Below are 24,986 nucleotides of genomic sequence, written 5' to 3' on the forward strand. Positions count from 1 at the left end.
ATCGCCAGTATTGCCCTGTGTGGCCCAGAAGGTCCCCCTTATACTAACTGAGCCCCAGCAGAGCAACATTAAATCATCCAGCCATCCATCCTGGGTCACGAGAATTGGTTCTCAGGCCTCCCGAGCACTGCTTGGAAGCCCCCCCAAATGTTGAGTACTATAATTCTGAGCAAATCCACCATTAGTGCCATGTAAAGGCTGGGTTCACCTGCTTCTCAGACTTCAAAGGGGAGATGGATTGACAGGTGTGTCAACCAACAGAGCCAATTGCTTATTTTCTCTAGAGAGATTTTTAAGCTTGTATTTCTTAAACATCAACAAATCATTTTTACTATGATAGTTTATTCATGCACAGAATTTTGAAATGTGCCCCTCACAACTTTTAACTAGTAGCATTGATTTATAGCTGATGGATCCCAGGTAAATAGGTTTGGAGGGGGAAAAATACCCTTGTTAATAATGATCCTTTTTTTATACATAAAAATAAAGGATTTCCACACATTGACTAGGTTTAAGAGATGGTTTATGAAGTGTAGTTTTCTGTTTACATGTTTTAGAAGTGGGCCGGAAGATAGGACAGTGGGTAGGGTATTTGCCTTGCACCAAGCTGACGCGGGTTCAATTCCCACATCTGACTTGGTACCCCAAGCACTTTCAGAAGTAATTCCTGAATGCAGAGTCAGGAGTAACCTCTGAGCATTGCTAGGTGTTGCACAAAAGCCTAAATAAATAAATAAATAAATAAATATTTTAGAGGCTGGAGCTATAGCTCAGCGGTAGAGGTCATGCCTTTTATGGCAAGACCCTGGATTTGATGCCCAATACTGATAAAAATAAATAAGTGATGCTTCTCTTTAAAGGATACTTTAGAGCCAGAATGATAGTACGTACATTGGGTAGGGTGCTTGCCTTGCAATCAGCCAGCCTTAGTTCAATCCCCATCATCACATATGATCCCCGGAGCCCTGTTAGAATTATCTCTGAGCACAGAGCCAGGAGTAACCATTAAGCATCTTTAGATGTGGCTCAAAACCCCAAAATAAATAAAGGTATTTTAATCGTTAATACCTTTATTAAAGCATAACACAAAACCATGATATAATTATCTGAAAGTGTGGCTGTTTGAAAATGTAGGATTTGTAGTCAGGGTGCAATAGAGATGCCCAGCTCACCTAAACAAAACAAAAAGGAAAATAAAAGCTTGTTCCTCTCCTAATGCCAACATCTAAGCATTTTTGTACCACTATCCCATATAATAGTGAGATATCCTCAGTTATGTAGTATGCCTTGCACAACTCTTTCTGAATAAGCTAAGAAGTAAACTTTATTCCATATAAAGTGTCTTTAAGCCTGTATTACATTCTTCATGTAATGAAGCTCTTTCTCCCCATCTCCCTTCTTGCTAAGGCTGGGTCAGGCTGACTAAGCCCTAAGCATGCTCAGAAGTGTGGGCTGTCACCAGGGTACATTTTGTTCAGTACTTAAAATCCTTCAGATGAAGTGACCATCATTTGTGCATCTTCCATCACTATGCACTTAAGTCCTCAGAAACTTTCTCCTCAGAATAGTCTTGACCTTGTTGTGGACGTGTCAATAGTAACCCACAGTCGTTTATTAGTACTTGACATACCAGAAACTGGGCAAGATACCAGGACTAAAGAGGAAGCCAGTTAGGATGGAAGCTGAGGCAAGAGGCGGTCATTCCAGGTCAGATAGCCTAAGTCCAGGTCTTGTAATATAGGTGGACACATTAGAAAGCCCAGGTGTGAAATTAGTGATGGGGTTTATAAGGAGGTGATGGAACCCAAGACATGGATGGCTAAAGAAAACTATATTAGAGGATGGAAGAGTTTTTTTTTCTCACATTGATGCTGATATTTGAAGAAAAATATTTAGCTAGGCATTCAGACAAATTAATTGCATCTGTACCATGCCATTATAGAACCCCACAGCTGACAAACTTTTTCCCTCAGCAGCTGCATTACAGAATAGCATTTCAAAAACAGATTCCATTATGAATTATGAATTCCACTGTCATTCTCTTTTATACAACACATTACCTAAGTTGTAGTTGTTTCTTCCAAATGTCTATTGTTTATAAACATCCTCTGAAGAGTTAGAACATTCATTTTTATCTGGCAAATTCCAACTGGACTGAAATGAAGTAAGAGTGATAGAGAATTTATTTTCTAGTGTCATGATTATTGCCATTTTAACCATTGAATGAGTTATCAGTGAGTGGTTCCAGAGGCTAGTGTGTTTTTCCAGCCTTCTAGTGTCTGAATTATGAATTCTTGTATTAAATTCTACACTCACAGAAAAAAAAGAAAGTGAGCAAATCAAATAAATGACTGGTTAAGCAAATGGAAAATTTTGACCACATTCCTTTTTAAAATTTCAACTCTCTAAGGTTTCATATTCAAAGACTTAATTTTAAACAAAGGACAGTTTATAAATAAAACATGGATGAGTGTTTGAAACATTTATATTAAGGTTGGGAAGAATAAATTTGAATAATATTTAGCATAAATCTACTGCTAAGGAGGCAGCAAACTATGACCCAATAAAAAGAAGACTTTGTTCAACTCCCTCTGGAATTCCATCTGTTTGTCTTAGTATTTTTTTAATGATCTGATTCTTAATTGGCCTGTTATCATGTTTCCAAGACTTTAATTTATTGCATTTAAGAATTTGTGATTTTGAGTCTAGAGAAACAAAGGGGTGGAATATTACATGTTCTTGAGTCCCTGGCTTCAATTTCTGGCACCACCTGTGTCCCCTAGCATCTCTGGGTGTCCCCCTGGTGGGCAAAACACCTGTGAGGAGACTCCTTTGTAAAACAGGCAATATTTGTGATTTTTTAATATGGATACAAACAGATACCTTGGTTACACATTTGTTTTCCTGAAAGACTCATGACTTGACTGTTTCTATAAGTAGTGTAGCACTGCACTGTAGCACTGTCCTCCCGTTATTCATTTGCTCAAGCGGGAACAGTAACATTGTGAGACTTGTTACTGTGTTTGGCATCAAATACATCACTGGTAGCTTGCCAGGCTTTGCTGTTCAGGTGAGATACTCTCGGTAGCTTGCCGGGCTCTCCGAGAGAGACAAAAGAATCGAACCCGGGTCGGCTGGGTTGGCTGCAATGCAAGGCAAACGCCGTACCCGCTGTGCTATCGCTCCAGCCCATAAGTAGTGTAGGTCTTTAAAAAGTGAAACTAGAAAAATAAGAGAAAATAAAAACCATTCAGAATCTATCACTCAGAAATAACCACCGTTAATACTTGTCAAACATCATTCTAGACCTAGCTGTATTTCTGAGGTAAGAAGGCGAATGGAATGCAAAGGTGTCAAATATGTACAAAATTTAATTTTACTTGACTTAACAGAATAAAGTCAGGTAAATTTCGATAGAAAGTGAAGTGGAATAAAATAAGCAAATTGAAACACCCATGAGTGAAACAAAAATATTGGTGAACCTGATAATATTTTCTCAAAGTAAACTATCAGAAGATTCTTCTAAAATTAAAAAGCAAAACTAAGGGAAAACTTTTAAATATAGGTTTTTAAAAATCTATGTATTTCTGTAGACTATGGACTGAACATGTTTGCCACTCAATGCCTCTTTTGCAGACCACAACACCCAAAAGGAGAGAGAGAACACAGGGGATTGCCCTGCCACAGAGACAGGGGGGATGGGGGGATGGGGGGATGGGGGTGGGAGGGATATTATCCATGGTGGTGGAAAATGGGCACTGGTGGAGGGATGGGTATCTGATCATTGTATAATTGAAACCAAAGCACAAAAAATTGTAAATCTACAACTTTAAAAAAAATAAAATAAAATAAAGGGAAAAAAAAATCTATGTATTTCAGGGCGGGAGAGAAAGTATAGCAAGGATGGCTATTGCCTTAACTGTCAACAACTGATGTTCATTCCCCGGCACCCCACATGGTCCCCTACGCCCCACCAGGAGTGATCCCTGAGTAGAGAGTCACTAGTAAACCCTGAACACTGTTTTTTGGGGTGTGACCCAAGAAGCAAAACAAATGTATATTTCAATTGTAGCTCTGTCCTCCCATTGTTTCTCGATTTGCTCGAGCGGGCCCAGTAACATCTCCATCATGAGACTTGTTGTTGCTGTGTTTGGCATATTGAATACATCACAGGGAGCTTGCCAGGCTTTGCTGTGCAGGCGAGATACTCTTGGTAGCTTGCCGGGATCTTTGAGAGGGGGCGGAGGAATCGAACCCAGCTCGGCCGGCCAGCTGTGCACAAGGCAAACGCCCTATTGCTGTGCTATCGCTCCGGCAACATTTTACAGAATTATATTACCCTTTTCTGTGAAAAGTAAAGAAATAAACACTTTGAAAATTCCCCTTCTTACCTTTCTATGCATTGTCACCTTAACCTACATTCTGTTCTGTACTTGCACTTCCTGTTTGCTTAATCTACCTCTACACTTAATAATGGCTCTTTACCTTTGGTTTTAGTTTGCTTTGTGTTAGATGAATTCCATTACCAACTCATGTCTTAGGTTCTGACATGCTTGAGAATGTGCGGTTCAGAGAGTGAAGATGAAAATTCACATTAAACCCACAGGGGAATTCTGATCATGATTCCGCTCAGTATCTGACTGGGGACTCGGGTGAGCTCCTGTGCCCTCTGGCCTTTCCTGATCTCGTCCTCCCAGTGGATATCCTACACTCTCCAGCCCAAGAGACAAGTCAACCCTAATCACAATTTTCTTCCCTCACTATTTTATCTTTTGAAAACCCTCTTGCCAGAATTCACCTTAAACCAGCCACACTTGTTGCACTTAATGTCATCTTTCACAAATGGAAGCCACCTGGTTTGCAGGAAACCAGTAAATTTTCCCGAGGTTGCCTCCAAAACACTGTTGGGAAGCCAGTATGCAACTTTCTGAACATTTTTAACTACTACTTTTAAAAGGAGTTTTCAACTGACATTGTTTACTGTAAAAACAGAATTGGAGTGGAAGAAGAGAGACAGAAGGAAATGGAGTGGAAGAAGAGAAACACAAATCAGAATAAAATTTTACATCTCCCTTTGAATATATGTATATATATATATATATATATCTCTGCAGCAGCCACATTCATCTCATTTGTTTCCATTTTCCCATGTTATGGACAGTTTTGTTTGCCTACAATTATCTTACTTTAGGATCTTCTTGGTCTGGAGCGATAGCACAGCAGGTAGGGCGTTTGCCTTGCATGCGGCCGACCTGGGTTCAATTTCTCCATCCCTCTTGGAGAGCCTGGCAAGCTGTAAAATATATATATGAATATATATATATGAATATATATATATTCAAGCACTGTAGCACTATAGCTCTGTCCTCTGGTTGTTCATCGATTTGCTCAAGCGGACCCAGTAACATCTCCATCGTGAGACTTGTTGTTACTGTGTTTGGCATATTGAATATGTCATGGGTAGTTTGCCAGGTTCTGCTGTGTGGGCGAAATACTCTCAGTAGCTTGTCGTGCTCTCCGAGAGGGGCGGAGGAATCAAACCTGGCTCGGCCAGGCCTGCTGTGCGCAAGGCAAACACCCTACAACTGTGCTATCACTCTAGCTGAATATATATATATTAACACATTATATTCATATATTATATTCATATATATATTCATGCATTCCAAAATTTCTGAGTCCCGATTTCAAATCACTCTGTTCATTCAGATAGCACACTCACAAAATTCACCTGCCCACAAGGGCCATCAAGTCTGGATTCTAGGCTTGTTCTGTCCTTTTGTCACAGGTCTGGATTCCACTGTGGTGCTGTTGTTGAGGACTTTTTCTTCCCACTGCCAATGCCAAAGCCTGTGCAACTCTGTCCTTATTTATCGCCTGTTACCCCAATGCCAGAAGCAAATTCTGCACCCTCGACAGCTTCGGGTCTTATCTAAGGGGTAAAAGACCCTTAAAGTATATTCCTTGAACCCAAGATTATAGGGAGAGGGAACCTTGGGGTGGCTCCCAGCAGAAGCAGTTGCCTCCAGTGCCACCCACTGGTGTCAAGTGCAGCCTCTGCAGCCGTGCTGTTCCCGTTCTCCAGCAGCACAACTATGGGCCACCCCAAGGGCACCAATACAAAAATACCTTTGCCGGCATCTCAGCCAATAGCACCTCTCTCCACGAGCACAACCAAGTGCATGACTGTCATTGAATAACATAAATGAAAGGGAAGCAGGATGAAAAAGATTTGGGGGACAACCTGATAGTGAGTTTCTCAGGAGCTGGAGAGACTCTTGCCTTGCTTGTTGCTGACCCTGGTTTGATCCCTAGCACTGCATATGGTCCCGTGATCCCTGAGCACTGCCAGGTGTGGCTCAAAACCAAAAGGGAAAACAGAAAAGTGTTGCTTGAATATTCTTTCGGTCAGAGGCACAGAGACAAGACGTGTGAGAGGAATGTAGAGAGCACCGAGGGCCAAGGCATCGATCTGGCTCGAGGTGAAGAGCAACTGCCAGAGGCCTCCTTTTATTCTATTTTTCATCAGTTCCATCCTAATGACTTCATCACAGAGAAAGACTCACTAGTGAGCGTACAAACAGTTATAGGATAAGCATTCATCAAAAGAACATCAGGGTATACATTATCTTGTCAAAGCTGTATTGTTATTAAAGCATCAGAGGACGATATGGAGCTGGACACGTAGGCACTACAGATTACGTCCCCCGCATTCTTGTGGCTGGTTACACATAGGGCAAAGAGAAGGCTCATACTGATACTTGAAGGTCAATCCAGATTAAGTATATGTAAGAGGGGGAAACCGCTGCCTTGTACTGCCAAGATAATGTATGATTTGGCGGGTATATGAGAGCATGCTGTACTTCTCCAGATCATTGGGCTCACAAGTTTTAGTTTGCCCACTTAATGTGAAAGTGGGAACTCTGCTCTTCCTGCTTGCAGGGCAGTATCCAGAGGTTCATCCTAATGTCCTAGTTTAGCACCAACAGCAAAGAAAGGAAACTGATAATAAGCTAAACAAACTTTCTATAATAATGCTGAAATGTGAATTCCCGAAACTGTAAATCTCTCCCTTGTCAAGATCTCTCATAGGCTCTGGGTTTCCTGATCATTGGTCAAAAGAACACTTTATGTGGCAATGAATGTTTTTCTTTTCACAGTCATGTTTTTTATTTATGTTATGTACATTGGAAACATACACCCAGCAAATAGATAATGGCATTGCTTTTTGTGTTTTCTGTAAGTCAGAAGTGAGCTAACTTAAAACATAAACAACAATATTATGTATGAATGTGCAGCTAGGGCAAAACAATTGTGCGGATGATGTACAAATGACAGATTTCAGAGCACAAAAATAGGGAGATCATAAAAACAAGCAAATGGCACCATGGAGAATTTGAAAATAGAATTTTGAAGTAAAGGGATAAGGAAATCAGAAACTTAAGTCCTGCATACTAAAAATTTGGATTTTTTTCTTTATTAACAATTACACATGTTGGATGGGAGTTAGTACAGAGTTGAGGCACTTACCTTAAGGTCAAGGCATGCAGCCAACACCAGCTCGGTCCCCAGCCCCACATATGGTCCCCTGAGCACCACCAGGAGTGATTCCTGATCACAGAACCAAGAGTAAGCCCTGAGCACTAGCATTTGTGGCCCAAAAGAAACATGTATACATGTATACACATCTAACCCAGTGGTCTTGGTGTGTCACCCACTGTACTATATAAAATGTTTCCAACACACAGCAAAACCCAAGCCTGCTCTTTCCCTCCTCTTCCACTAGAGACTTGTCTGGGAGGGCAAGGAAACTTGACCCTACTCTCCTTCCTTTTTTCAAAAGTAATTTTTTTAATTGAATCACTGTGAGATACAGTTACAAAGCTTTTATGTTTGAGATTTAGCCATACAGTGATCGAACACCCATCCTTCCACCAGTGCACACTTTCCACCACCAATGTCCCCATATCTCCCTTCCCCATCCCAGTCCTCACCCTGCCTCTATGGCAAACAATTTTCCCAGTACTCTCTCTCTGCTTCTGGGCATTATATTTTCCCGTCACCATTCATGCCTGCCTTCCTGGGGCAGATGCTAGATAATTTTTTTTTCCATTGCTCATTTTGAATAGCATGAGAGATTGCGTGGCCGCAGAAGCAGCCGCATGCTTCTGGAATTCTAAGATTGTAAATGGTTGGGTTCCAGAGACATCTCTGTAGGGCACTAATCCATTTTGGGATTCAATTGGGAGTCTCTAGACCAAGGCTGTTGGTGCGCTAAGATGGCACCCAGCGGCAGATTATGGGTGTGAAAGCCACTGTGCCGAGCGGGCAGGAAACCAGGGAGGGACAGCCCGACTCCTCTGCCTCTCTGCAGCCTGGAGACTTAGTCCTGGAGCACACCTTGCTTATGGAAGCTCTTGGTCACCAGGATTTCATCTGGAGTGGGCAAGGAGAGTACACCTGCTCCATCTGGGGTATCCCAGTGAAACTGGCTCGGTGTGGGGCCTGGAGAGGTCTCTGGCACTGTGATGTCTTCTGAGAATCACTGCTGTGTCTCTCAAAAGTAAATCTTTTATAGATGGGTACTTTGGGAAGGGAGAGGGTAGTGGGCTGGATCACATCTGGAAGTGCTCAGGGGTGACCCCTGACCATGCTTGAGGGCTCAAATGTGGTGCCAGGGATCAAACAGGGGTCAGCTGCATGCAAGGCAAGCAATATCACTTTAAAGGAGCAGTATGATAATAACAGAAATGATTGCTCTGGACAGGAGTGGCAAGTGTTGAAAGTAGGTAAAGGGATATACATGATAACCTTTCAGTATCTGTATTGTAAACCATAATGGCCAAAATGAAAGGTGGGGAAGAGAGAGAGAGAGAGAGAGAGAGAGAGAGAGAGAGAGGAGAGAGAGGAGAGAGAGAGAAAGAGAGAGATCCTGCCATAGAGACAGGTGGGGAGGTGGAAACTGGGGACATTGGAGGTGGTGAAAGGAAGGATATTAGAACATGAAACCAAATTATGAACAAATTTGTAACTGTGTATATCAATGTGATTAAAAATTTTTAATAATAAAAATTTAAAAATAAATATTTTTATTAATAAATAACTCTTAGTGTAGCCAATGATTGTCACTTGTCAGGGTGTCTGTTTGCTTGAGAACCAGGGCTCGCAGATACCATAGTAGAACTCCTGATCCAGGAATGTGTGCTTGGGAAGCTGTTTTCTTTGTTTTCCTCTGACCATCCGTAAAGGTCTCTAAATCATCTTCCTTTTTCTCTTTAATATATTCAGACTGTAGGGAGAGAACTGTTGCTCCATTTAATTGAGTATCTTGTAACCAATGATGGAAAGGACCCTGAAATCACACAGTTAATCAATAGTACCCGGATACACATCTTGCCTTCAATGAATCCAGATGGATTCGAAGCTGTCAGAATACCCGATTGTTACTACAGCGATGGACGGTAAGAATGGCCCCTCTATCTCTATTACAAACACAGAACAAGCCCCCCTCCCATTACAAACAGAGAACAAGGGCCCACTGCAGGCTGAGTCCCAATCCCACATGTTGAGTGATGCCCTGGTGGCACTGCTATGTAGGGTCCCAGCACCACAACACAACCAAGTGTGTGCAAGTCCCATAACTGAAGTGTGTGATCAATGCTACACAACCACCACCACAAAGGGAAGGGAAGAATAAATTAAAATTGAATAATAATTTAAAAAAGTAAGACTGAAACAAAGTAAACAAAGGCCCCTATCAGCTAGGACTCCTGGCCCTGTAGGAGCTCTGCCAGGAGTGATCTCTGAGCACCAGCAGGATGAATCCTGAGCACTGCCAGGAGAGATCCTTGAACACAGAACCAGGAGTAAGCCCTGAGGACAAACAGAAGAAAGCAAAAAAATGAAAAAATAAAAAAATTTAAAAACCAGAAAAAAAGCTCTTATGAAATGTCCTCATGAGTGCTCCATCCTATTCCCCCCACCCCCACGCACACACACACCCTGCTCCCAGCCCCATCTTCTAGAAACTTCTTTCTTGTTCATCTTGACTCCCGGTTCCCAACTTCCCACCACTTGTGGCCCCTGATTATACTCCCTCATAGCTTTCCTGGCACAGTCTTTTGGGTCTAATTTCTTGTGTAGTGTCTCTCTCCCCAAACCAGCTCAAGTCCCAGAGGGCAGGAACCCTGTCATTGTGTTGGTGGTTGAACCCCCAGGGCCTTGGCCCTCCATGATTACTGGTTCCTGTACAGCAAGAACTAATCTTGGGGGCTGAAGGATTGCTCCCTGCACTGAGCTCATCCATGTATTGCACACTGGAGGCTTGATCCTCTGCACTGTATGACCAGGAGTGACCCAGAGCAGTGGACTAAGAGTAGCCCCTAATCACCAGAGTGACTCAAAAGTAAAACTAACCCAAAAACTCCAAGAGCAACCACAAAGAATTAATCTTGTATACTTATTATTATTATTGTCATTATTATTATTATTATTATTTAAACAGCCTTTTGTCTCCAGCTACCTCTGGAAGTTTGGAATTTCTTCAATATCTGTTGCATAGTTTTTGTGTATTCACTTCTAACCCAAATCAAGAAAGTGTTACGACTTGATTGCCTACAACTTTGAGTTTTTCTAGGGTATTTAAACATGCCCAGTCTACTTTCCAGAAATACTCTGGCATTAAGGAGATATTTCTGTGGTTTGTGTTATCCATAGCTGTGCAGCAAACACCTGCAAAATTTAGATTCCATAGAACCTTTTGATTTGCTCTCAGATCCTTAAGTCGGGGGTCTGGACCAGGCTGAGCAGTGATGGCCAATCTGTGTGCCATAGGGGGCCTCTGGGATAAGGCTTACTGTCAGAGAGCAGCAGGTCAGAGTTCTCCATTCTGGCTGTCACTCCCTTATCCTCACCCACCCCCTACCCAAACCCTCACTGCTCCCTGTGGACCCTCCTTGGGCTCTCAGGTCCCAAAATGTAGGAAGATGCCCAGAGTCAAAGGCCTGAAATACAAACCCATCACAAAATCAGCCGGTCCATTGAGCAGAACAGGCCACTCCAGAGGGGACTTCATAGCACGTGTACCCCAGGTGGGAACCTAGGGAGGTTGTCACATGGCCCCACCCTCCCCCTGTCCTTATCCTTAGAAAGGCATGAGTCCAGAGAGAAGTGTCCACAGGCTCCCAGACCATCCGGAAACCATAAGAACTTTCTTTTAAAGGGAGAACAGTAACAACTATGACCTGAATAGAAACTTCCCAGATGCTTTTGAGTTTAATAATGTAACAACTCAGCCTGAAACTGCAGCGATCCAGGAGTGGCTGAAAACAGAGACATTTGTCCTCTCTGCAAACCTCCATGGTGGCGCCCAGGTGGCCAGTTACCCATTCGACAATGGGGTTCCAGGTAAGCAAATTTGAGCCCAGCTCTGGCCAAGTCTGGAATGGAACTGCCACTCTACCTCTGGGTGGGGATAAATTCTTCTCCTCCCCTCTGCTCCTGCCCTACCACCACCACCACTTCCCCTGGACCAGCTGCAAAGTTCAGTTATAGCACAGATAGACAGCACAGGAGCTAAGATACTTGCTTTGTACGCATCCAACATGGGTTTGATCCACACAGGGTCCCAGGAGATCCACCAAGAGTGATCCCTGATGCAGAGCCAGAGTAAGCCCTAAGCATAGCCAGGAAAAAAAAATACAACAATTTACCTCTTTGATAATTTTACAAGTAAGAACTGTTATTCCTCTTGAAACTGTAGAATGAGATGCATTGTCAAGAAGTTAAAATATTGCAATTTCATTTCATCTCATGTATCTAAGAAAAGTTTTCTGACTTCTATGTGTGAGTGTATATATATATATATAGATATGTATATATATATATATACACACACATATATGTGTATATATGTGTATATATATATATATATCAGGAGATGGGGTACAGAGCAATAGTACAGCAGACAGGGCATTTGCCTTGCAAGTGGTCGACCCGAGTTCCATCCCTGGCATCTCATGTGGTCCCCCAAGCACCGCTAGGAATAATTCTTGAGTGTAGAGCCAGTCAGGAGTAACCCCTGAGCATTGCCAGTTGCGACCCAAAAAGCAACCCCCGAATAAAAAAAAAATATATATATATATATATATCAGGAGACATATATTAATGATATATCAAATATGTAGCATATTCAGTATATACCTAATCACTGTTTTCAGTCACCAAATTTAAGTCACCCCAAGTCAGATATTTTAATATGAAAAGTTTTGCATGAAATGAAATGGTTTATTTTATATGGTATCAACGTGTGAATATTCATTAAAAACTAGGAGGGATGGAGAGATAGCACAAGGATTAAGGCATTTGCCTTGCACACAGCTGACCAGGTTCAGTTCCTGTCACCACATATGGTTCCCCCAAGCACCACCAGGAACTACTCCTGAGCACAGAACCAGGGGTAACCCCTGAGCACCACTGGGTTTGGTCCCCCAAAGTAAAAAATAAAAACTAGGAAAAAGTGTAGAGGGAAACAGGTAGAGCAGTGTTCTCGGTCCCCTGGGGTCCCCAGGATAGTTCAAGGGGATCACAGGTAAAAATCACATATATAGGGGGGGTCACAGAACAAGACTTAAGGGCTAATCAATAGAATGGGGCCAAGGAAAAAAGCTTTGTGGGAAAAAGAAAAAGAAGGCCACAGTGAGAAAAAATTTGAGAAACCTAGACGTTTCCCTTTGAGTCTGATGCAGCCTATGCTTGCTAATTTGGTGGTGTGTGTTACCTCTTACCCTTAAGTAAAAATTTATCTTTTACATACAGAAACTGGGACATCACACTTTCGAAGCTTAACCCCAGATGATGATGTGTTTCAATATCTTGCCTATACATATGCTTCAAATAATCCCAGCATGAAGAATGAAGATTCGTGCAAAAATCAAATTAAATCTCCAAATGGAATCATAAATGGGTACTCTTGGTACCCACTGAAAGGTGAGTTCCTCTTCCTCTCTCCCACCCAAAGGAGCCCCCATGGGTCCCCGCTACTTCAGTGTTGTTGGGCCCTGTCTCCCGGCGTTCCTCCAGCCCTATGTCTGCCCACCAATCTCACAGGGAAGAGGAGCAGCTGATTATCTGAGGGATGCTCCAACATGTCCCTCCCTGCCAAAATCTCCTTTATTTATCTTCCGGGCATTCACTTACTACGAACCAGCAATGGTGAGCGCAGGGCATATCTCTAGTTCAATAGGAAAGAACATGCAACTAATTATGATGACTGTGGAATTAGAACAAAAACAGAGACTTAGAAAATGCAGCCTGTGCCACAGGGGTGTCAAGCCAAAATATGACAGAGGCAAAGGTCTTAAAAAGAAACTTCCATATCCCTCTCCTCTGATGCTCAATACGGCCCAGTTTTAGCTCACTGCTGTCTGCCAGCGGGAGCCCCACCCGCTCACATCTTCCAGCCTGTAGAGCCAGTGGGGGACCTAAAATATGGTTGGGTGGGGGACGGGTAAGGTGCTTGCCAAGTTTGCATCCCCACACACCACATGCGGTCTACCAGGAATGATCCCTAAGCAGAGAGCCAGGAGTAAACCCCAAGTGTGCCCCGCCCACACACACACACACAAAAAATCTATCCAAAGCAGCTAGATTTTTCACATAGAGTATTTTTATTTTAAAGCCATTTGGTTAGCCAAGCAAAGGGGCTCTTCTAAGCAGACACAGTGGGGGAGCGGCCTCCAGTTTCACCCTGGATGTAGAACCTCCCAGTAAGGGAAGCAGGCAAGCAGACTGCCAGAGAGAACAGAATAAGCCGAACCCCGGGGGTGTACAAGGACTTGTCCCAATTGGGGAACTGAGAGGTCTTGGGAGAGCTGTGAGGCGGGAGGGTGGGAGTGGGGACACTAACAGGCACCGGGTGTCCTTGTTTCAGTGAGAGGCTGGTTGGTTAGTCAGTCACCCCTTGCCTGCCCCCATCTCCCTCCAACTCCGCCATTGCAGGCTGAATTTCCTCCAGGTGTCACGCTGATGCCCAGACCTATAGCTCGTCCTCAGAAGCTGGTACTTTTTTGTGGCAGCAGCTCTCTGCCAGCTTTCTGGGTGACGTAAGTAGGCACAGGCCATGACTGAGAGGCAGCAGAGCAGCCAGACAGCAAGCACCCCAACCTCTGATATACAGCTCCCCCTCTCCACTGCAGGCTCTAAACTTGTCTCCAGTCTTGCAGGTTCTTTATTTTATTTCTTTATTTTTTGCTTGTTTGGGTCACACCCGGCAATGCTCAGGGGTTACTCCTGGCTCTGCACTCAGGAATTACTCCTGGAGATGCTCGGGGGAACCATCTGGGATGCTGGGAATCGAACCCAGGTCAGCCGCGTGCAAAGCAAACGCCCTTCCCGCTGTACTATCGCTCCAGCCCTCCTGCAGGTTCTTGTAGTTTTCAGCAAAGCCAAGCCCCTCCTTTCAATGACAGGGCTGTCCTTGATAGGTTCTGGCCTGTCTCGTTGAAGACAAATCCAGATATGTGAGACATTCCCCAGGAACCTGACCAGGAAGAGCTAGTTTGGGCATCAGAAATTGTGGTCCACTGGGCTGTACATAAGCTCTGTACCCTGAGAGAAACAGCAGGTAGAGCTGGAGAAGCTTAGAGCAGCGCATTCCAGCACAGCCTAACAGCTGGGGGCAGGCTGGTGGCCCAGTTCATAGCTGCATACTCAGCATTTGGCGTTGTCAAGCCTGCATGCTTTGCACATCTGTTTTTCCATTTAATTTCTTTCTACCTGAGACAGCCGTCTGGCCAGGCATTTTTGTTTTGTCTTGGTTTGTTTCTCCTCCTTTTTTCCCTCTTTTTTTTTTATGACAGTGAACTCAGAGAAAAATACAAAAGTGTAAATGTAAAGTAAATAAAGGAGAAAAATTCTTCCTAGCTGAAAACTCGAACTACATAGGTAATATTTTTTTTATTTATTTATTTATTTATTTATTGGCTTTTTGGGTCACCCCGGCGTTGCACAGGGGTTACTCCTGGCTCATGCATTCAGGAATTACTCCTGTCAGTGCTCAGGGGATCATATGGGATGCTGGGAATCAAACCAGGGTCGGCAGTGTGCAAGGCAAACGCCCTACCCGCTGCGCTATTGCTCCAGCCCGGTAATACTTAATTTTTCTTTTTGGGTCACATCCGGCAGCGCACAGAGGTTACTCCTGGTTCATGCACTCAGGAATTACTCCTGGCGGTATTCAGGAGACCATATGGGATGCTGGGAATCGAACCCGGGTCGGCCACGTGCAGGGCAAATGCCTGACCCGCTGCGCTATCGCTCCAGCCCCAATGCTTAATTTTTTATGTAATATTTTAATCATTTTTTTTAGTGTGAAATTTTTTTTCATGCTTCAGCAATCATTCCCAAATCCCTGTCACAGTTGAGAATACATAATACATACTATTTGGACAGATCCCAAGTACAGCAAATTAAAACCTGATAGAAACTGCTTCCTTCAAAGTTACTATCGTTTATCAAGTTCAAGATGTATTGTGTATAATGTACCACCAAGAAACAGTTAAAAAAAATGTTTCTAGCCAAACTAGCAACACGATGAATTGTTCAGCTGTCAAATTTAAGATATCCTGGCCAAAATGGCTCAAAGAGCTGGCATGCATACTTTATTCCTGGGACCCCCAAGTTGAGTCCTTGGCACTGTGTGGTCCCCCAAACTCTGCCAAGAATAGCCCCCAAGCACTACCAGATGTAGCACCCCCCACCCCTATAAAAAGCCAGCATTTTAAAAATATCCTGATTCAAAGACTTTAAAATATGAAAAGTTTTACATGTGAGAAAATACAAAATGTATTCCTCCCTTCAAAATTCCTTCAAAAATAGGGTCTTTAGAGATGTTTCAAGTGAGAATGAGGAGCCGGAAATACAGCACAGGGAATTAAGACACATGTCCTGAATGCGGTCAAACCTGATGTGACCCCTGATGCCACACGGTTCCCAGGGTGCAGCTGGGTCTGGCTCTGGAGGCCCCTGAGCATCATGGGGTTGCTTGGGGGAGCCCAACACCCTGGGAACCTGAGCAGCATCTCAGCCCCGGGCTCCACATTGAACGACCAGCCCGGCTGGCCTAGAATCGCTGAGGCAGTTTCAAAGCAGGCCCTAGAGCACCACGGAAGGGCCACCCCCTCCAAAAAATGAGACGGGGGTCTGGAGCGATAGCACAGCAGGTAGAGCGTTTGCCTTGCACGCAACCGACTTGGGTTCAATTCCCAGCATCCCATATGGTCCCCCGAGCACCACCAGGGGTAATTCCTGAGTGCATGAGCCAGGAGTAACCCCTGAGCATCGCCAGGTATGACCCAAAAAAGCAAAGAAAAGGGGGTCGAGGGGAGCAGAGAGATAGTACAAGGATTAAGGTGTTTGTCTTGCATGCCAGTTTAATCCTAGCACCACACACGGTCCCCTGAGCACTGCCAGGAGTGACCCCTGAGCACCCACCACTGGTGTGGCCCAAAATTTGAAAAAAAAAAAAACAAACAGTGAGAAGGAGCTATGTGAACCCCAGGAGCACTGGACCTGGGTCTTCCTCACTCCCGTCAGCCAGGAGAGCTCTGCCTATCAGTCCCAAAGCAGCTTGGTGAAAGGAGTAAGAAAAATCACTGGACTCGGGAAAATGGCCCACATTCTGGTCTCTGCCAGTCGCAGGTTGGCATCCCTGTGCATGCTCTGTGCCATCTCTGGTCCCCATCTCCAACATGGGGAAGCAGTTGCTGGGAGGAGTTTATGTGGGACTGGAGAGACAGCACAGCAGGTAGGGCATTTATCTTGCATGTAGACAACCAGAGTTCAATCCCTGGCACCTCTCCCCCGAGGCCAACCAGGAGTGAACCCTGAGCACAGAGCCAGGAGTAAGCCTTGAGCACTACCAGGTATAGCCCCCAAATTAAAAATGATAATTAAAAATGTTTAGATGAATTGATGCAGAACTCTTCCAATAATAGTGAGTCAACATTGCCCGTCATTATTACTCCCAGATTGGTAAATTTAGCTTTATATACTGATGAATGGAACAGTTATACAATATATTTAAAGAGATAGCACTCTATTTTATGTATGTTTAAAGTACATTTGGTGGGGCCAGAGCGATAGTACAGCGGGTAGGGCGTTTGCCTTGCACACAGTCGTCTCAGGTTCAATCCCCAGCATCCCATATGGTCCCCCAAGCACGGCCAGGAGTAATTCCTGAGTGCAGAGCCAGGAGTAACCCCCGAGCATCGTTGGGTGTGACTAAAAAGGGGGGTAGGGAGAGGTGCTTTTTTTTTTTATAAAGCAAAGAAAAACTTTAGTGTGAACACTAGAAAGTTCCAAGATTTATGCAATTATGGGGTTGGGGGGATGTATTCTGAAAGTTGTGGGTTTTTTTTGTAATGTAGGTTTGAAAAGGGGTGGAGGGGACCTCTCTCTTATCCCTCACTTAATCTTGATGGGCCACTGAGCTTTGGTCAGCATCACTCCAGTAACCCATATGGGACTATTTAGGACTGCCTGGTCATGCCTGGGTAATAAAATGTCAAGTTCTGATTTTACATGCTAATATGTCAAATTCATCTTTTCCTGTTTGCATGTGTGCTTGCTTTGCAACAGTCTGATTCACTTGTCCCCAGGGGGACTTAGTTCTTGGCATAACTCCAATTTCAGAGTGAAATTTAAAATAATGAATATTCTTGTGTCTAGGTGGAATGCAAGATTACAACTACATCTGGGCCCAGTGTTTTGAAATTACATTGGAGCTGTCATGCTGTAAATATCCTCCTGAGGAGAAGCTTCCATCCTTCTGGAATGATAACAAAGTCTCGTTAATCACATACATCAAACAGGTGCACTTAGGTTTGTAAGATTTTCATAATTTCTTATTAACATAAAAACACAGCATCTGGTAAAATGTGGGGACTGTGAAAATGCAGGCTATTTGTTTTCTAGGTACGTCTCATATTCTGAACCAGAATTGATGGTTGATATTTTCTCTGCATTGAATATCTGCATCATGCAAGTGTTTGGTGGTTCATATAAGAGAAAACTTTGGGCTGGAGCGATAGCACAGGGGGGTAGGGTGTTTGTTTGCCTTGCACACGGCCGATCCGGGTTCAATTCCCAGCATTCCATATGGTCCCCTGAGCACCACCAGGAGAAATTCCTGAGTGCATGAGCCAGGAGTAACCCCTATGTATTGCCGGACGTGACCCAAAAAGCAAAAGAGAGAGAGAGAGAGAGAGAGAGAGAGAATTTGTGATACAGGTTATTTTCATGGGGGATATAAAATCCATAGTTTTCCTAACTGTGCATGGTGAATAACCTGAAAAGATCAAAAGATAGGTTTTTACTTTGCTACATGATTCCATATTTAGAAAAAAAGGGGGGGGGAAACAAACTTGTATCTTGCCCCCAAATACCACAGACCTAGAAACAGTGAACGTGATTTTGGCATTTTTCCAAGAAATGAGTTGTTGGGTAGTTCCATCGCCTTCCGCTCTTCCCACCCTTCAATTCTGCTGAACGGTGTGGAACTGCGAACATTCTCATCCTATTTTTTAATGGCTCTCTGGTCTTTATCACAGATGCACAGACCAATTGTGACAGTAATGCTAAGTCTCATATATGTGTAGTAGACTCACGGGACAGTTTGTTAAAGCAGATTGCCAGGCCAAAAGTTTTGCTGAATGATACAATGCATGTTTTGTATGTGTGAAACTCTGGATTCCATCCCCTGCGTGGGCAGGCATGCACACCCAACCCCCAAACACACCCAGAAGAAAGGAAATCAATTTTTTTTTAAAAATTTATTTTTTAGGGGCTGGAGAGATAACACAGCGGGTAGGGCGTTTGCCTTGCACGTGGCTGACCCGGGTTCGATTCCCAGCATCCCATATGGTCCCCTGAGCACCGCCAGGAGTAACTCCTGAGTGCAGAGCCAGCAGTAACCCCTTTGCATGGCCAGATGTGACCCAAAAAGAAAAAATAAGATATTTTTTAACAGATTGCTAGGGCTGGAGAGGTATGGGAGTTAGGGCACTTTCTTGTACATGGTAACCCAGGTTCAAATCCCTGGCACCACATATGGTTCTCCAAGTACCACCATGGTTCGCTGCATAACAGAGAGCCAGAAATAACCCCTGAGCACCACAAGGTGTGACCCAAAACTATAAACAAACAAAACTCATAATAGCTTGAAGGAGGAGACTTGTTATGAATTACAAGAGGAATGTAAATAAGGTTACTTACACTTTCAAGCCAAAGTGAAGGTGTGTATTTAAAGGACTTCATCATGAGCTTGCTCCATAATTGTGTAATTCTTGGAACTTTCTCAATGTTCACACTAAGGTTTTTCTTCTGCTTTATAAAAAGAGGAAACAAAAAAAAAGAGGAGAGAAACGTCACGAAGACTGAATACAAAGAAAACAAGCATTCCTTGACTCCACACCCCTAAAATGATGTCCCTTTCTTCTTTCATAACTATATTTCCAGCCCCCCTTCCCCGTGCCATATAAGTACACTAAGATTGGTGATTCCATTATCCTTGACAATGGATGTTATAAAATGTCATCTTTTTCATCTCAACCATCGTAATAAGCTTATTAATCTCCTTCCTCATTAATGTTTCCAAATTTTGTTTTGTTTTTGTTTTGGAGCCCGACCCAGCTGTGCTCAGGGCTGACTCCTGGCTCTGTGCTCAGGGATCACTCCTTGCAGATGGTCGTCCTCAGGGGACCCTGTGTGGTGCTAGGGATAGAATCCTGGTGGGCGGTGTGCAGAGCAAGTGCCCTACTTACTATGCTAGCTCTCTGAGCCCCATTCCCAAACTTCACGTTGGGTCCTCTCTTGCTTAGCATTCTGGTGTGTCTGCACTAGACTTTCATCAGGAGGCGCATTTTAATTTAACCTTTCTACTGTGTTTCTACCTATCTCCATCCTCCAGTGTGCTACTCTGCCTATTCTTTCCTAAAATTCTTCCTTCATTAGCATCCACACGGGAATGCAGCTGGAAGTGAAATATGTTCCAGGTAATGGCAAAGGCTGTCTTTAAGGACTGAATTCACATGGGTTCTGAGGGCCACGCTGACCTAATATTGCCAGTGAAGGAGCTTTGTAAACTGTTCAAAGCATACAAATTTCAACATGGCTGTTATTATTTGTTTGGAGGGCTCACAAATGTACATATTAAGTGGTAATGTGCTCTATTTATACACCAACTCTGCCCCCTTGTGGTTTGAGACAGAGGCTCTTCTGCCCTCTGAAGAATGAAGTGCTCCTTTCAAAATACTGCTTCAGGCTTTTTCCCCCCTGGAGAAGCCGGTGTTCTCTCCTGAACGTCTCTCTCTCTCTCTCTCTTTCTCTCACCTCACATCTCTAAATTGCTTTCAATAAAAAGATTTTGTGTGGCCACTTGCCTGCCACTTGGCCGACCCAGGTTGGATCCTAGGCTATTCGTATTGTCCCCTGCACCCAGCAGGAGTGATCTCTGAGTGCAGAGCAAGAGTAAGCCCTGAGAATTGCTGGGTGTGCCCAAAAAGGGAAAACAAACAAAAACAAAAGCAAAAACACCTATTTTTCTTCACTAAAATATAAAAAAAATACAGATGCAGAACCAGGGAGATAGTTCCAAGTGGTGGAGCACACATCCAGCATTCGTAAGGTCCTGAGTTTCATCCCCAGCACCGCATGGAGCCCCAAATAATGCTGAGCGTGGCCCCGGGGTCCCCAGTAGGTGCTGGGGAAGGCCCCGTTTTTTAAAAAAATATAGTGATACCATCTGGTTATTGTTATTTGGCGGCAAGGTTATCTTTATATTGGTGCCCAAACAGAAGCCAAAGGATATTTTTGTGGATAGTGTGACCAAATACCTTTTTTAAAAATTGAGGTGACAAGCCAGAGAGAGATTACAGTGGGTAAGATTACTTACCTCGTACCTGTCTGACCGCGGTTCACTCCCTAGCATTGCTTATAGTGCCCTGAGCATCACCAAGTGTTGTATAGTTGTCCATATACCCCCTGCTCCAATCAGGCTTATGGGTATATCAAGAGAGGTTGGTGGCGGGGGCTGGAGCAATAGCACAGCCGGTAGGGCATTTGCCTTGCACGTGGCGAACCCGGGTTCGATTCCCAGCATCCCATATGGTCCCCTGAGTACCGCCAGGGGTAATATCTGAGCGCAGAGCCAGGAGTAACCCCTGTGCATTGCCAGGTGTGACCTAAAAAGCAAAAAAAAAAAAGAGGTTGGTGGTTTGTTTGTGTCATTTACATTACTTTTTATAAAAGCTTCTCTTCCCTCTTGAACAATAAGTCAAAGCAGTTGTAAGTATCCACCCTGTTTTCTGAAATAATTAGTTTTTGTGTGTCAGATGCTATAAAATGTGGTGTTGACTTTTAATTCTCTTGCATTAATTTGTCTTGCAGGTGTAAAGGGTCAAGTTTTTGATCAGGATAAAAAGCCATTACCCAACGTAATTGTAGAAGTACAAGATAAAAAACACATCTGTCCCTATAGAACCAATGAATTTGGAGAGTATTACCTTCTTTTATTGCCTGGCTCCTATACAATAAATGTAAGTACACTGTTTTTATTTTGGTAATAAAATAGTATGGTAGCACTGTAGCACTGACCTCCCATTGTTCATCGATTTGCTCAAGCGGGCCGAGTAACGTCTCCATTGTGAGACTTGTTGTTACTATTTTTGGCATATCGAATAGGTCACGGGTAGCTTGCCAGGCTTTGCCGTGCGGGCGAGATACTCTTGGTAGCTTGCCAGGCTCTCTGAGAGAAAAATAGTATATGACTCACAATATTTATTCATTGACAGAAATCTAAAATACTCAAAAAAATTCAAAAATAACAGAAAAGTTCCAGGTTTTCTTTAGCAATTAGAGTGTGTGTGTGGGGGGGGGGGGGGGTTGTTTTTGTTTTTGTTTTTAATGTTTTGTTTTGTTTCGTTTTGTTGTCACACCTAGCAGTACTGGGGCTTACTCCTGGCTCTAGTGCTCAGGAATCACCCCTGGCAGTGATGGGGTGCCAGGAATTGACGGGTTCAGCTGAGTGGAAGGCAGGCACCTTACCCACTGTACTATGTTTCCAGTCCAGCATTTAGATTTTGGGTTTTTTTGTTTTGTTTTGTTTTGTTTTTTTACTTTTTTGGCTTTTTGGATCACACCCGGCAATGCTCAGGGGTTACTCCTGGCTCTGCACTCAGGAATTATTCTTGCCCCAGTTAGAAAACTTTTTAAATAAAATTCAGGGACCAGAAAACATCACAAGGGTTAAGGTACACACCTAGCATATGCCTCACCCTTGGGTTCCCTCCCTGGCACCATGTGACTCCCATGCATCACCAGTATAGCACGGAAGGCACCGGAGCAGCACCAGGCCGGCCCTTCTGTTCCCCAGCATTATAGGCCACTACCCCATTACTACTGGCTCATAAAATACTCAGAAATTACTCGTGGCAATGCTCAGGGATGCCAGGGATCGAACCTGGGTTGATTCTGTGCAAGGCAAATGCCATATCTGCTGTACTATCACTCCGACCTGAAAATCAAACATTTTAAGGCATCAATAAATGTCTACAACTCGATTAGCTGCAAGGAAAATGGAATAAATTCATAAAATAATTCCATTTATAGAAATCTTGATATCTAACCAGTATATTAATTACAGATTTGGAACAAAGAACGCACTCTTTACTTTTGATTCTTTATGAAAATATTAATATTGGGAGCTGGAGCGATAGCACAGTGGGTAGGGCATTTGCCTTGCACGTGGCCAACCCAGGTTCAATTTCCAGCATCCCATATGGTCTGCCAGGAGTAATTCCTGAGTGCAGAGCCAGGAGTAACCCCTGTGCATCGCCAGGTGTGACCCAAAAGAATATATATATATATATATATATATATATACATATATATATATATATATATATATATATAGTGGCATCAGTCTGCTGCTACTTTCTGACTCTAGATAAGGGAGTCAGAAAGATAATGAAGTCTGCTTCATTTAGTCATTCTTGGCTAGAGCATTAACAATTGTGGTCCCTATGAAAAGGTGTCAAGTAACTCATTCATCAAGCAGTGCTGGGGAAGCAGGAAGACATTTGGTGTTTCACAAGGGCTGTGTTTTAGTGGTGAGATAGTGTTTTCAGTGTTGGGATTAGAAACATCTGAACTCAGTAAGGTCATTGTTTCTTATTTCCTCTTAGGTTACAGTCCCTGGATACAATCCACACTTCACAAAGGTGACTATTCCCCAAAACTCTCATAAATTCAGTGCTCTTAAAAAGGATATTTCACTTCCACTCCGAGGACAGTTGTATTCTATCCCAGTATCAAATCCTTCGTGTCCTGTGATCCCGCTCTACAGCAATTTGCCAAGCCACTCAGCTGCAACAAAGTCTAGTCTGTTCTTATTAGTACTGAATCTCTGTCACATATTTCTCAAGTAAAACAACATGTGAAACTCAACTCCTAACACGACCTGGAATCAGGGATTACTCACACCAGGTTACTGCAACTCTAACTCCCTCTGTGGGACCTCAACTGGTTCCAGTCCACAGTCCTGCCCTAAGAAAAGAAATGGTGGTTTCCAAGGCCTACATCAAGCCACGTGCAGTGAAACGAAGAATGATTTGGTCGTGATGATGTACAGAAGGTACCTCACTGCCCACCGCTACTATATCTTGAAGTCATCTTATAACTTTGTACGAGGTTGAACTTGAGAAGCAAAAGAGGTTCCTGAAAGAAAATTAAAAGGAGCTGGTTTTGAATCTAGAGCCAAATGAACATAAGTAATGCAACTGAGCATTTACTGATCACCTGACTTTGAGTGCTCTCGTTTTCCTTATGTTCTTTGAGAGAACCAACGACCATGACTCAGTGGCCCAAGAAAATACGATCCTCATGGGATCCCAAGAGTTTACAAAGAGCCTCAAAACAACAGATGAGTCAAGTGTCCTTACCCTTCTGCACACAGATTTCACAGTCCTGTCCTGCAGATAACCCCTGAAATATGTAACTATCCCTTACCTGAGCTCCCAATCGCAGCTAACTACCACTGGGCATATCCCCCGGTGGAACTCACAGGTGTCTCAAAACCCTGTTGTGACAAAAATGGTTATTTCTCTAAGTGCTGCTTTTCTTCCTGTATTCACTGTCCCAGTTCATTGTGCCACCAACTATAAAATTTGGGTCATCCTGGATATTTCCTCTTTCTTCTTCATTCCATACATTCTGTCAGTAAGTATCAATGTTAATTACATATATTGATTGATAGATACTACCCGCTTTCCATGGCCAAGACTAACAAATTTAAATCCATGCTCTCCACAGTACTGGGCAAGGGGTCAGGTCTATTTAAAACATAGTCAGCCATCGGTGCCTATTGCTCCAGCACACATAAACATGCTGACTGTGCCCCGTATCTGTAATGCCATTTTGATCCATTACTCTCTTTCTGGTGCCTTTAAAACTCCACTCATGGGGCTTGAGAGTACAGGGGGCAAAGTTCTTGTCTTGCATGTGGCCCATCATATGACACTCCATATGGTTGCCCAAGCACCACCAGAAGTGATCCCGGAGCTCAGAGCCAGAAGCCCTGAATACAGCTGGGTGTGACCTATCCCCTCCACCAAAGAAAAGAAAGAGAAAAAGAAAAAGAAAATAAAAGAAAGAAATATTATACATGACACTTTCTTTCTGGACTTTGCATTTTTTCTATTGGTGGTTGATGATTGATAGTAAAGGCCTTATGTTACATCTGTTAATAATGTTTAAAAAAATAACAACTAGTACTCAATTTGAAGCAACCACTATAAGTCTATGATAAAACATTCTATGTAAAAACTAAATGGAGGAGGGCAGGGTGGAGGACGCGTCGAGCAGGGGGAAAAAAGCACAAGTATGTTAAGATTTGTAAGTGCTCATGGAATGGGAGTTTTATTGGTGCTTAT

The 24,986-nt window shown here is 43.4% G+C and overlaps 1 protein-coding gene across 1 annotated transcript in view; it reads left to right on the plus strand.

Moving 5' to 3' along the window:
* CPM (carboxypeptidase M) overlaps positions 1-24,137 on the plus strand; it is an 86,884-nt gene extending 62,747 nt beyond the window's left edge. The window contains exons 4-9 of the mRNA XM_056130790.1: positions 9,289-9,461; positions 11,222-11,406; positions 12,817-12,987; positions 17,728-17,880; positions 21,445-21,593; positions 23,241-24,137. Coding sequence (XP_055986765.1) covers positions 9,289-9,461; positions 11,222-11,406; positions 12,817-12,987; positions 17,728-17,880; positions 21,445-21,593; positions 23,241-23,483 — 1,074 coding nt within the window. The 3' untranslated portion in view covers positions 23,484-24,137. The remainder of the gene's footprint in view (positions 1-9,288; positions 9,462-11,221; positions 11,407-12,816; positions 12,988-17,727; positions 17,881-21,444; positions 21,594-23,240) is intronic.
* The last annotated feature ends 849 nt before the right edge of the window (positions 24,138-24,986 follow it).

The sequence above is a fragment of the Sorex fumeus genome, unplaced genomic scaffold (genome assembly GCF_029834395.1).
Source record: "Sorex fumeus unplaced genomic scaffold, SorFum_2.1 ptg000081l, whole genome shotgun sequence".
NCBI classification, from domain to species: domain Eukaryota; kingdom Metazoa; phylum Chordata; class Mammalia; order Eulipotyphla; family Soricidae; genus Sorex; species Sorex fumeus.